Source organism: Phaeoacremonium minimum (genome assembly GCF_000392275.1).
Source record: "Phaeoacremonium minimum UCRPA7 unplaced genomic scaffold PA7_03_scaffold_233, whole genome shotgun sequence".
NCBI lineage: Eukaryota > Fungi > Ascomycota > Sordariomycetes > Togniniales > Togniniaceae > Phaeoacremonium > Phaeoacremonium minimum.
The window spans coordinates 252-13,105 of NW_006921138.1; the positions used below are offsets into that span (position 1 = coordinate 252).

Below are 12,854 nucleotides of genomic sequence, written 5' to 3' on the forward strand. Positions count from 1 at the left end.
TCTGGATGCGGATGTGGATGTGGATGCCCATGCCCGCAGCCCGCAGCCCGCAGGAGAGGAGAGGAGGGGAGTGGAGGGCGGCATGCAGGGCAGGGCGGCAAGGTTCCCTATCCTTATCCTTGTCCTTATCGTTATCGGCATCGGCGACCTGCCTGCAGGCGGGGAGCGGGGAGCGGGGAACGGGGAAACGGGGGGGCGGCGCAGGGCGGGGATTGGCTGGCGAAGACGCTTCCTTCCTTCCTATTCGGGCTGCCTGCCTGCCTGCGGTGATGATGCAGTGGTGAAAGTGATGAAGAAGCAGGAGAAAAAAGAAAAGGTGATGACGATGATGATGAGGAGGATGATGAAGAAACTGAAAAAGAAAAAAACATAGAAACGAGCAGTCAGTCTCTCTCTCGCAATCCATGACGTTAGTGTGCGCTGCGCCGGTGCGCGACGGAAAGGAGTTCAGGTTGGAAGGGAAGCCTGGGAGCCTGCAGATGGATGATAGATGATGATGATGCTGGGCTGGCGATGGGCGATGGCGATGGCGATTGCGCTACCTTATCTCCCCGTGACCACCCCCTCGAAACACCACTGAGGTAGTCAGTCACCTGACGCTGCACCTGCCAGGCAGGGCACGCTAAGTAAGGGCTTTTGCTCGCCGGCCAGGCAACGAGGCAACGAGGCAACGACGTGGTTTCCGTTTCCGGTTCCGGTTCCGTTTCCGTTTGCAAGGCGGCGACATGACACGTGACATGCATGGGATGGGATGGGGATGGGGATGGGGATGGTGATGGTTGACACGGCGATGCGATGCGATGCGATACGATACGATGCAGAAATGGGCGACAGCCAACAGCCAACAGCAGCAGCACGATGCATCGAAGCCTTCTGGTGGCCCGCAGATCGCGGCTGTTCAGTTCAGTTAAGTTAGCCTAGACTCGCTAACCCGCACTCTAACTCTCGCTACTCTAGACCACCCGGGCCCCACGGATGCAGATCACTCCCAGTAGTCACAAAACACTGACACTAACACTAACACTAGAAAATTGACACTTGACAGGGCCTGACAGGCCCCTTGCCACTTGAATTGGGAGGGGATGGGATGGGATGGGATGGGGGGCGTTTTAGCTTTAACCGTAGATAGCAGGCCATGAGCAGTTGACTGCGGTGTGTGCCATTGAGATTCGCTGCCAACCGGGGGGCCACTCTGCAGTGTTCAGAACCAACAACCGGGTCACGCAGGCCAGGCCACGCCAGGCCAACCAGGCCAGCATCTTGGTTTGTAACGTTCGCACCCAGAGCAGCGGGGTCCGGTACAGAGAAGGGGGTGCGATTCGCGAAAAAACCAAACCAAACCCAAAACGAGACGGATGCGGCTGAGATCCAGACTTGCATCGCTAGCGCCTTGGCGGGGGCTGCCTATCTGGACGTCACTGGACATCAGCCCGCCCCAGCAACCACCACCCGACGACCTGATTGGCCCGCCCTGCCGACAGGAGGCACTCCCTGTCTGTTCGTGTAGGAGCCAACAAAGGAAAAGGAAAGAGCCAACGCCAACGCCGACGCCAACGCCAACGCCCCCCCTCCATCAATCCATGGGCGTGTCTGGACGGCGAAGCCACAAAGCATATTTACGGAAAACGACTTGTCACGAGGGAGACGCGAGGCCGGCGGGAGGCCTGTAGGGGACAGGGACACCGGGGCTGCTGCTGCTGCTGCAGATGCGCTTGCAGATGCGCTTCCAGGCGATTTCACACGAGCACGGCACAGCACGAGAGGGACACCGCCGTTGGGGGTCCAGGCCCTGGCATGATTGCATTGAGTACCTAGGAAATCGATCTGGGGGGGTGTCGTTGTTGTCTAGACTAGTTGTGATAGTGATAGCCCACATGTATTCCATCCATCACGGTGTGCCATCGCGGCGGCAGAGCAAGAAGGTGTGAATCCCCTTCCTCCAGCAGTGATCTGTCTCAATCTCAACTCGACCTCGTGAACAGAGAGCAAGGAAAGGGTAATGAACGAAACGCGACCTCGTAGACAGCGAGCAAGGAAACGATAATGAACGGAACGCAATCAGTTCGGGGGGGGAACGGGCTTGATGGTCATGGAATCGTGCTCCCAGACGGAGTTGGCTGCATCAGATGTTAGCATAGGTCAAACGTAATACCATGCAAGCCAAGGAGCTGCTCACCAGTCTCGTCATCGTTGGTAGCCGAGTAGTTGTCCGCGAGACGGTCACAGCAGATAGGATTGGCCATGTCAAAGACCGCCCAATCACTCTGCTGGACCGCAAAGCCATTGACTCCATATGGACTGGCCGGAGGGCGATTCTCTGCGTTCTCCCAGTCGTAGTGATCAACCATGAGAGCCTCTTGAGTGAGCATGTGCTGTATTCCACCATATCTGGCGAAAGAGCCGTGGTCGGAGGTGCTGCCATTCTGGCCAGCATTGTTGTCGCTGTCGACGAAGACGACATTGACGCTCATGTTGTTGAGGCCGATAGCAGCATCACCGTCCATAATTCGGCCGATAGCGGCATGAGGATTCATGAGCACAAGATTCTCGAAGTGGCCGCGGTGAGTCTCAGCATCTGGCATGAATGACAACGTCTTCTCGGGCTCAGACTGCATACGCTCGAGCAGACCCTGGTGATCCTTGATCTGAAATCCGTTATTGATGCAGCCCAGGACGATGTCGTACTCGCTCGTGCAGTCAGGGCCTTTGACAGTGACCTTGACATTGTCGTCATGGACGAACTTCACCTCACCATTGACCTCGGCAAACTGCCAGTGGAACACGCCGAGGTAATCGTCAGGAGCTACGATTCCGAGATGAGGGCAAGCAATGCGAAGGAAGTCGGCGAGGTTTGGTTTAACATCGACGACGTAATCGCGGATCGTAGTGAACACCTTGCCCAACAGTTTCCAGGTGGTGTGGTAGGGGTCCTTCGCCCACATTTGCTTGATCAGGGAAGATCTGAACCTCTGAGTCATGGAAGGGAAGGCACCAGAATAGTAGACTTCAAATATCAGTAATCTGTACAAAATACGACGAGAAAATAGAGCTTACCTCGGAACGCGATGAAGGCATTAACGCCCTTAGAATGCTTCAGAGCGTCGGTCTCGGGTAGCGCAGCGATCGCGTCGTCATCATTCATGGTGGCATCCATGATGGTGATATTATCTTGCGCGGTCGCCATCGTGATGTTGATCTTCGAAAGAAGGAGCGAGGGAGTGTTTGAAAAAACAGAATTAATGTAATGGGAAACCCGCGGCCTTCTGGGAAAACACAGCAGTAACAATCCTAAGATTGCAATAGCGTGTTGTTGTGGGGAAGGGTTGACAGAGAAATTGGGTGGTGGAAGGAAGGAATTATTTTAGTGCAGAATATGAGAAAACGGAAGAGGACGGGACAGCACCAGAAAAACCTGGTGCTCAAAAGGTGTCCAAATGCCACCACTCTCTGAAAATTCAGGACAAACGGAGGGGCACCTGGTGGGGTAGCTTAGAGAGAGAGGCGATTACCCTTTGTCTTCACCAGTTGTAAGTACTTCATTGTCAGGTGACCTGTGACTACCTGTTTACTCTAAGCGATTACCACCCACACTATCTTCCTTTCCCTTTCAGATGAGTCCTCCCTCCCAGCGTTTCTCCTGGTCAACTGCTTCTTCGCCCTTGAAAACTATGGAGTCGAATAGCTCAACCCAGTGGTATGGGAAGTCTGGGGGAGATGTTCGGGGACCATCAGCCAGCTCTGCGAACAGGGCATTAAGATATTCCAGTCTAATATGACCCTGTGCATCCATCTTCAATTGCCGAATGATGTCCATCTAATCAATAATTAGGGAAAGAGCCAGAAAGAATGTAGTACCGGCACATTACTTACGTAGTCGCGCAGATGGTCATGAGAAACCGGTCGCTTCTGGATCTGGGAAAAGATTAGTACCAAGTACCAGTCATTGCCAAGTTCATTAGGGGTGATAAACCGACCTCAGACTCTAGCCGGCTGTAGTCGATACCAGATGTACTGGCGAGGGTCGGATTGTCAATATGCTAGAGAGCGTTTAGTACAATTACTGCGACACTCGTGTGTGACTTGAACTCACTGTCATAGGTGGCTGTCTTGCAGCGGCCGTAGTGTTGTCCAACTATGAATACGTCGTGAGCTTCTCCGTTGCAAGTAGATGGGATCCAAACACATACCTCTGCTATCTCCTGCTTGAGGAAGAACATGTTCAGCACCCGCCTCAGCACCTTTGGGCCGTCCACATTCACGTCGTCGCCGATGACCTCATCTAGATGGATATCTCCGTTAAGCATGTTGAAGAATGGTCGCGTGCCCTTGAAAAACTTGGCCCAAGGTGTACCCGGATACTTGACGACTGGATGTTGGACATCTGCGGAAACCCAGCGGCCACCATCTTTAAGATGAGGGTGACCCTGGACGAGGATGATGTTCTCTCGAGGAACCAGACCGAAGGTCTGTCCAGGGGCCTCAACTTCTTTCTTAGCAGCCAGAATCAGCTGCATCGCCTTATCGATCAACTCGTTCTGAGAGAGTAGAGCTTCCTTAAGATCCGAGAAGTAAGGATCGAGCGAGGAGAGTCTTTCTTTTTGAAGATCAAGGTGATGAATGAGTCTCACCGACAGCTCCACGATGAAATCTGCGAAGAGCATTGCCGCGGTAGGAGCCGCCATCGCGCTGACACTGTAGGGGCGTCCAACTTCCCCTGATGCTCGTTCCACTCTAGCTGCCTTGATCTCTCTGAAATAATTATCAAAGCACTGCTTGTATTCGGCGATATCATTAACGTGCTTGATAAGTATCGCTGCATCCTCACGGCTGTAATAACGATAGAAGAAGCTCTGGACTTGGGCAGAATCAACAAGGACAAACTCCAGTGGGGTGAGGAGGCTCAAATTTGTCATGTCTTCAGTGATACAATCACTCAAGGCATCCTCGCGCGGAACGAGTGTTTCCAGGTGAAGCTCGCTTGGGTCCATGTTGATGGCGGGCTGAGTTTATGACTCAACACCGATGCCTGTGTCTAGGATGATTCTGGTCAATGATAAGTGATCTGTGGAAGAGGGCTGCAGGGCTTTAAATTTTTGTTGCCGAAGAAGTAAATAAGTTTGTGTGGGTGGGTGGTCAAGAAAATAATCTCTCCTGCCTGGAGTGGAGTTTGCTCGATTTTGTGCGTCTCCCCTTTTCGAAAACATCAAAAAAAGGCGTCCTCCTGCCAACCACCCCACCAGGATTTTCATCGAAGCCTCGACATCTCTCAAACTCTTTCTACGTTACTACTCCTAACCTTTTGCCATCTATCAGATAATTCTCCTGACAGCTCATCTTGCCCTCGGCCAGAAGGATAATATCGCGAAGCCTCCCTTGACAATCATGGCGACGCAAAGTCCCATGAACCTCCCAGATGTGGGAGACCTCCAGAATTCTGCGGATTGGGTCTGGGTATTCTCTGCGGGCCGAGGCATCGTATGCGTTTTCCTTCCCAATAGCTTCAGCGAAGCTTCAGCGAGAACCGCATTGACACGTTGGGCGTAAGTTTCATTGTGGGATACATACATCACTTTCATATCACAATTGACCATTTTTCTAGCTTTGAGATGGGTGGGATTGCTGCGAGTCTCTACTTTGATATACAGCATGTTCGATATCGAATCACTCATTTCGTCCCCGAGAACACAGTCGATGCCTCTCGCTACGTCTTCATTGCACATCACAATGGTAAGTTGAGCCTGAACATCGTGCACTGCCTCATTTCTGACATGCATGGATAGATGGAACCGATGTCAATGAAGCTCAGCTTTCAGAGTTGGGTGAAGGTGATGTCACTCAATCTGCAACTTCTGAGCAGCATGGGCCCGCCATGACTGAGCCGAATATCACTGCTTCCACCCAGAATAATCAATTCTTCATTGGCGGGAATGCTCAACATGAGCAGTCCGATGACTCTATCGCGCATCAACCTGCACATAGTTTCAGCTTCCCCGCCGGCCAAGATCTTGTCGGTGACCAAGCTGCACAGAACTTCACCTTCCCCACCAGCCAAGGTTTTGTTGGTGATCAAGTTGCACAGAACTTGAATTTCTCCACTGGTCAAGACCTTGTAGGTGATCGGCCTGCAGAGAACTTCAACTTCCTTGCCAGTCAAGATCTTGTGGGTCTTCAGTCTGTACAGAACTTCTCAGTTCACACCGGTCAAGATCTTGGGGGCATCCAGCTTCCGCAAATCGCCAATCATCTCATCCCTAACTATTGTGGTCAAGGTGTTGCGATCAAAGCCGCTCACGATGCTCTGATCCAAGCTCCTCAGCCTTCCAGCAGGCTGCCTCAGCCGCCTCGTGTAAGACGACCATCGAATGCATGGATTCTCTACCGGCGAGACAAAAGCAAGGCCTTGTCCACGAGCAACCCAGGTCTCAAAGCTGCCCAAATTTGTAAGTCAACGCCCACTCATCCAAATGCCTTACATTCTTCATCTCATTGTTTACCATTACTTGATATGTGGCTAACATGATATAGCCGGGATGATATCCGAAATGTGGCAGAACGAGGATGACGAGACTAAGAACTAGTACTTCCAGCTCGCTTCCGAGGAGAAACGGAGACATCAAGCAATGTACCCGAATTACAAGTACTCGCCACGTCGAAGCAACAAGAACTCCCGTGCATGATTGCACGATTAATTGTCACCTGTGCCACACGCATTTCCAGTCTTGATGAACAGAGTGTGTTTTGCCATCCTGTTTCTTTCAAGATGAAATCTGGCAACTTACCACTCTCCATCGATCATCTCTTCAACATTCGTACAATCGCGACTCAGAATGAATCAGCAATTGAGATGATGCCTAGAGGGTGGATGTTTCGAGGGTAAATCAAGCCTCGGAACATTTCTTCAGCAGACTTGTGGTATGTTGACGACATCACGAACGACATGAATACACCATGAACCTGCTTTTCAATAATACCCATTTGAGCACATTCGACATCAGCAGGTCAATTTCGCGAACGAAGCAACGATCATTTTCCTTTTCACTTCTGAGTTCTTCTTGCTACGGTTGTTTGCTTGCCCCATCATGGCACGAGAGACCGTTCTTGTGGCACTGCCGTCACTTGTCTATGAGTGTGTCAGTCCGGTCCTCTCCCGGTGGAGATCTTGGTTTCCACGCATTTGTTTGGCAGCAACACAGCCATGACATCGTGACGCGATGCTGCCGACGTCCAAATCGGCGGAGATCTCGTCACCCACTGGGAGAACTTCGCAGGACTGCAACTCCATGGTCAGATCTTACTGCACGATTTTCCTTGATTGCCCGGCTTCCTTTTATTATTTCCTTTCTTTCTGTTTTCTTCGGCAAATGCGGACAAGGGAGATTTTCCTCTCTATGATAGCCGCAGACGGCATTTCTTCACTAATATCGTCTCCCCCACCAAGCTTCTCGGAATCCGGCAGTTCCGCTGTCACGGAAAGGTTGGCGTCTACAAATCAGTTCACTTGGACCGTCATGAGCAGTGTGCTCCTTGATAACGATGCGACGCCCGAGTCTAAATCTGTTTCCTTTCACCGACCACACTCGGCAGTCCTACTGCCAATGCAGTTTTATCGTCACCGATCGATCACCAGGAACATCGGCAACGGTCTGACGCTTGGCAACGGATACTAAAGTCCCCCTTCTGATCATGGTTTTCCTTCACCGACCACACTCGGCAGTCCCACTGCCAATGCAGTTTTATCGTCACCGATCGATCCACCAGGAACATCGGCAACGGTCTAACGCTTGGCAACGGATACTAAAGTCCCCCTTCTGGTTTCCCGACTTGTCTTCTCTTTTTCGATTCCTCGGCAGCTTTTCGCTGCACCGGACGGCAACGGATCCTCGATTGATCCAAAGCACGTCTACCACGATCGCGGCACGGCAGGAGGCTGGCCGCAATGGCACATCTGGGCATGGGCCCTTCAGGAAAACACAAAAAGCACAAAAAAACAGACGGAAAACACAAAACCCACCGAAAAAAAAAAATGAACCCCCTTCCTCCCACAGGAGAGTGTCGGAACACCTTGGACCGCATCGACAGATGCTGGAAGAGCACATAACATCAATTGGCGAGTGTTACGATAGTGAGAAAACCTCCCAGAAAACCCCAAAAAAATATTTTTTTAAAACTACTGGTCCCCCCGCTGTGATATCTGTGATGACTGTGATGCCTGCAACCCACTCCAATCACTGCTCCAAATGAAAGTGCCGCAGCGCCATTGTGTTCCTCTCTCCTTCTCCCCAGATGGTCCCAACGGCCGAGGACAGATGTAGAATGACCTGCCTGTAACGAAGTGTCAGTGCTGTGCTGTAGACTTGATCTGTATTGCGTGATGCCTCTAGGTGAAGCCCCCCCCCGTGCCATCCTGGGGTTGCAGAAATGTTGCCTGGATGAGGGGGATGATGGATGTATGATGCTTACCGCAGTTCACGCCAGGCTTCTTCGTCACCAAGCTGATGCAAGGCTCGTTGTGCTCGCAGCGGGGCACGACCCTCTTCCCGAGCAGTTTGGACCAAGACTCCTTCGACTCGATGGGGTCGAACACTCGTTCATCGCCTGCCTTTTCGGGGGTTGCCGGTCCAGGAGACCGGGAGACCGGCGAGTATGTCACTTTCAATGTCAGCACCTCGAAGTGACAGCACGGGAATGGAGGTTCTACCTTTCTGCGGCGACTCGGTCCCAAATGGCGATTCCGGCTCCTCGGATTCCTTCTTGCTTGGGGACGCGGTCTTGGGTTTGAAGAACCCGGTAAGACTGCTCTGTGCCTTCCCACTTGTTGACTTTGAACCCTGCTTCACGAGAGACGGCTTCTGTTTTTTCTGTGGTCGGTCTGAGACCGTGGATGCTTGTCGCTTGGGTGTAGTGATAGGTATAGCTCTTGAGGGATGCTGTGGAATGGCAAAGGGGTCATCGCCGACGGCAGGGTCTTCATCGAGTACAGCCTCAGGCGTTGTAGTCAGAGGCAGTGGAGTTGGTGGTGCCAAATCCTGCTCAGGTATCTTCTTGCTTCCCGCTGCAGCGCTTTGGTCTTTTGGCTTCGAGGCGCCTCCCTTTTTGGAGAACATGTCCCGTATGCTGCGCCGCCGGTCAAATTCCGGGATAAGCTTAGCTGATAGCGGGAGAAGATCCTTTGTTGTCCATTCTTTCTTTCTTTGACCTTCCTCAAACATGCCGGGGGGGTTCATGACGTCAAGAGTACGAACGTCTTTTCCGTCGAGTTTGATGACATCGGCAAGAGTCGCATAAACGGGGCAGTGGTCGGAGCCCATGAGACCTTCTTGGATGTTTGAGTCTTGGAACCACTCTTTCATGCCGGCGCTGCAGAGCACGTAATCAATCCGGCTGCCGAAGTTTCCGGGGCGAGCATTCTTCTTTGTTTCCCAGCAGGTGTACATGCCGAGTCGGTCGGGATGAAACACTCGGCAAATGTCCCACATCACCGGCTCTTCTCGCCCTTTATCCCTTTCTCCGGTGACTTGACCCTCAAAGATGAGCTGGTGGAAGAAGCGTCGAGATGGCATGGAGAAGAAGTCCTCCATCGTCATGCCTTCTTTCCGAAGTTGATCCATGAGGCCGGCACTGTCGATCTCGGATCGTATAATGTTGAGATCGCCAGTGAGAATCACTTGCTTGCCCATGGCCACGAGATTACGGACTCTGGCATCCATAGCGTCTATAAAGCCCAGGCGGAACTCGGTTCTGGTTTCGTCTCTTGTGGCAGGGCTGTAAACGCCGATGAGAACGAAGGCGGGGAACTCAAGAACGACACAACGGCCTTCTGAGTCGAGAGTAGCTTCATCCAGTCCGCTGGACAGTTGGTTGGGCTCTGGGTAACCGCCAATTTGTTGATCAGGGGGGAGGTCTCGAAACTTGGTGGTAGAGTTTGGAGGACAGAGAACACCAGTGATCCCTTCCTCGGCGCGTATGGGACTGCATTTCGAGTTTCTCGTGTATATTGCCACTCCAGAATAGCCTAGGGTGTGTTAGACATGGAATCCTCGGCTGAGCTGGCTGTACATACCTTTCTTGTGTTTCGGGAGGCTGAAGTAGACGTCCCAGCCAGGTACCAGAACCATATCATCGCGGAGGTCTTTTCTCTGAATCTTGGTCTCCTGCATGACTACGATATCGGCCTCTAAGATATCGAACATGGCCTGCGGCGGTCAATCAGAGGAACTGACCGTGCATGAGAACAATGGGCTTACCTGGAAGGTACGGGTCTGATTCCATGGCTGGTACCCGAACGGGTTCCTAGCAAATGATGTGAGAGGAAGCTACAGAGATACAGAAGACATTATTTGGGTACCTTATGCCGTTCACTGCAATACATCAGACCTGATCCAGCCTACGGGTAGCGTTGAGAGGCAGTAGGGCTGGGACTCACCGTTCCAAGTCGTGATTCTCAAGCCCATCTTGACGATCCTTGCTCGAGGATATCTATCAAGAAAAGCTTCTATCGCCCCGAGATCTCCGTCGCATCCTCCCGTCGTCGCGCCTCACAAGGAAAGAAGGTCTATGAGCCGACGAGATCATAACAGGTGCGAGATGTGCCGCGGGGATGGATGGTTTCTAGCCGCAAGAACCTCAAGAAAACGCTCAACTCACGATATCACACAACAAGAAGATTATGAGCTTCAAGCAGATCGCTTAAGCGCTTATTTACACGTACTGTTGATCCTCTTCAACCAGTCTCTCGCACTCTCGCACTCGCGCACCTGCCATCCATTTCGGCGCGGTCCGTCATTGGCGTCATTGGCGTCATTGGCGGGCGGCGTGGATCCCCTCCACCGCCACGAAGCACGAACCTTTCTCGCAGTCACCTGACGCAGCGCCTGACAGCTCCTTACCTAATCCGACCAATCACGGACAATCTCGGCAAGCTCCAACGAAAATGACCTGATTGCCAATTGACCTCATCCACGACAAACACCAACACCTCCTTCTTCCAACCTCGACCGGTCAAATTGCAATTGACGACGACCACACCTCTCCACTCCTTCCAAAAAAGCCACCCACGCACGCACGCTGCCGAACAAGATGCTTCCCCAGGGCCAGATCATGCGTGCCGCTCCGCGGTTCGCCTCCCAGCTGCGGTCGCCCGCCGTGCGCTCCGCCCTGCAGCGCCGCCTGATGAGCTCGCCCGCCGCGGGCTCCAGCACCGAGAACGCCTTTGTGCGCGAGCGCAAGGCCGTCAAGGAGCACGCTGCCTCCACCACTGGTGCGTCCCCCTGCCCGCGATTGGCTGTGCTACCATGTGTTGTGCTGTGTGAGGACTGGAAAGTGATTGCTAACGTCGACGTCGGGAAACAGAGCTCTGGCGCAAGATCTCCATCTAGTAGGCCACCACCACCCTATACCCCATCCTCCTCTCTGCATTGCCGCCTTCATGCCCTCGCCTCGAACGATGCCCCGGCCCGGGGTGCTACAGTGGCAGATTGGGGAAGCGAGAGAGACGAGACGGACACTCACTCGGAATGATTGATTGATTGATTGATGGATGGATGGAAGCGATCCGCTAACCTAACCTCTTTTTCGCAGCGGCGTCATCCCCTGCCTGATCCTGGCCGGCGCCAACGCCTACTACCTGTGGAACGAGCACTGGGACCACTGGTCTCACCTGCCCCCTCTGGAGGAGCGCGTCGAGTACCCCTACCAGAACATCCGCGTGCGGAACTTCCCCTGGGGCGATGGAGACAAGGTAAGCAGGCTTCGGTGATGACGCGATGTTGCCATGTTGACTTTGATGCTGACGTGCCTACTCTTAGACTCTCTTGTAAGTGCTGGCGACGCTCGAGTTCCGAGCGCAGCCGGGCCGTGCGTGGGCAGGGCAGCATCGGCAGCTCTTCCCGGACCGGACCGGACGGCTCTACTACACGTGCGTGTGTGCAATTTGCTGACCTGCCTATAGCTGGAACAAGAACGTCAACTACCACAACAAGGACAAGGCCACCTAAGTTTGGGGCATCCTCATGTTAGATCGCTAGGATATGCAGGGTGGAGGAAAGGCGGAAGCACTGGGGACGGCGTGTCCGCGGACGAGTCTATCTGTACATGTTCCCTTAGAGTCAGAGCAATCGAAGCTCGCAATCATGCATTTTTCTATTTTACCCCCCCTTTCCTCTTACAGAGTGATCATAATGTATGCATGCTTTGGCGAAACAGCACCGACTACCTCTCGTGTCCCTCTAGGAGCTGATCCACACTCCGGACCACGACAGCGCACAGCTGTCCCCGACAGCTCGAACTCTCCAGCCACCGCCCGTGATCCCATCACAAGCGCCAAAGCCGAACTACCATCCGGTTGCTGTCTCCTCGACCGTGATCCTCGCCCAGAGTATGTCTACAGACGCCGGGGTGGACAGCTTCCTTGCTCTGTGACGCGCTTCTCCCCACCTGATAGGTAGATCTACCATGCCTCGGATATCGCGATTGACGGCACGGCGACAGCTCTGCGGGCCTCATTCATCAGAGCTGGTTGCTGATCCTCTGGCAATGATTGATACTTAGCCAAACCCATTGATCCGGGCGGGGGTATGCTACTACTAAGTCATGATGTAGCTCCTAGTTCGACGTAGACAATGCGTAGTCATCACTTCAAGCCACTGACGAGCGCAGCGCACCGCCACCGACCGACGCCCTCCGGAGTTCCAGATACCTGGCCGCGCAGTCGTCCGCGCGCTCCACGTCGCCCAGGGCGCGCATGACCGTCGCCTGCTTGGCCAGCACCTCGCACTGCCTCTCGGCGTCCTCGACGCGGGCGAAGTGGTCCAGCGCCTGCGCGAGCGCGTCGCCGGCGCGCGCCATGCACTCGGCCC

The 12,854-nt window shown here is 53.4% G+C and overlaps 5 protein-coding genes across 5 annotated transcripts; 2 read left to right on the plus strand and 3 right to left on the minus strand.

Annotated features, from left to right (window-relative positions):
• Window positions 1-2,058: 2,058 nt before the first annotated feature.
• On the minus strand, window positions 2,059-3,184 carry UCRPA7_3155 (putative mating type protein 1-1-1 protein; the record flags this gene model as incomplete). The annotated part of the gene is made up of 3 exons (XM_007915719.1): window positions 2,059-2,117; window positions 2,177-3,004; window positions 3,055-3,184. 3 exons carry the CDS (start codon window positions 3,182-3,184, stop codon window positions 2,059-2,061), a joined length of 1,017 nt encoding a protein of 338 aa, XP_007913910.1.
• Window positions 3,185-3,607: 423 nt separating this feature from the next.
• UCRPA7_3156 (putative dna-binding protein) lies at window positions 3,608-4,988 on the minus strand (the record flags this gene model as incomplete). Its single annotated transcript, XM_007915720.1, has 5 exons — window positions 3,608-3,814; window positions 3,871-3,912; window positions 3,975-4,037; window positions 4,091-4,132; window positions 4,188-4,988. The coding sequence occupies 5 exons, from the start codon at window positions 4,986-4,988 to the stop codon at window positions 3,608-3,610; spliced, it is 1,155 nt and encodes a 384-aa protein (XP_007913911.1).
• Window positions 4,989-5,606: 618 nt separating this feature from the next.
• UCRPA7_3157 (putative mating-type m-specific polypeptide mc 2 protein) lies at window positions 5,607-6,578 on the plus strand (the record flags this gene model as incomplete). Its single annotated transcript, XM_007915723.1, has 3 exons — window positions 5,607-5,727; window positions 5,781-6,440; window positions 6,526-6,578. 3 exons carry the CDS (start codon window positions 5,607-5,609, stop codon window positions 6,576-6,578), a joined length of 834 nt encoding a protein of 277 aa, XP_007913914.1.
• A 2,010-nt stretch (window positions 6,579-8,588) lies between these two features.
• UCRPA7_3158 (putative dna-(apurinic or apyrimidinic site) lyase 2 protein) lies at window positions 8,589-10,451 on the minus strand (the record flags this gene model as incomplete). The annotated part of the gene is made up of 5 exons (XM_007915721.1): window positions 8,589-10,012; window positions 10,061-10,193; window positions 10,245-10,290; window positions 10,346-10,358; window positions 10,424-10,451. The coding sequence occupies 5 exons, from the start codon at window positions 10,449-10,451 to the stop codon at window positions 8,589-8,591; spliced, it is 1,644 nt and encodes a 547-aa protein (XP_007913912.1).
• Window positions 10,452-11,097: 646 nt separating this feature from the next.
• On the plus strand, window positions 11,098-11,993 carry UCRPA7_3159 (putative cytochrome c oxidase subunit protein; the record flags this gene model as incomplete). The annotated part of the gene is made up of 4 exons (XM_007915722.1): window positions 11,098-11,261; window positions 11,578-11,737; window positions 11,805-11,812; window positions 11,948-11,993. 4 exons carry the CDS (start codon window positions 11,098-11,100, stop codon window positions 11,991-11,993), a joined length of 378 nt encoding a protein of 125 aa, XP_007913913.1.
• Between the last annotated feature and the right edge of the window lie 861 nt (window positions 11,994-12,854).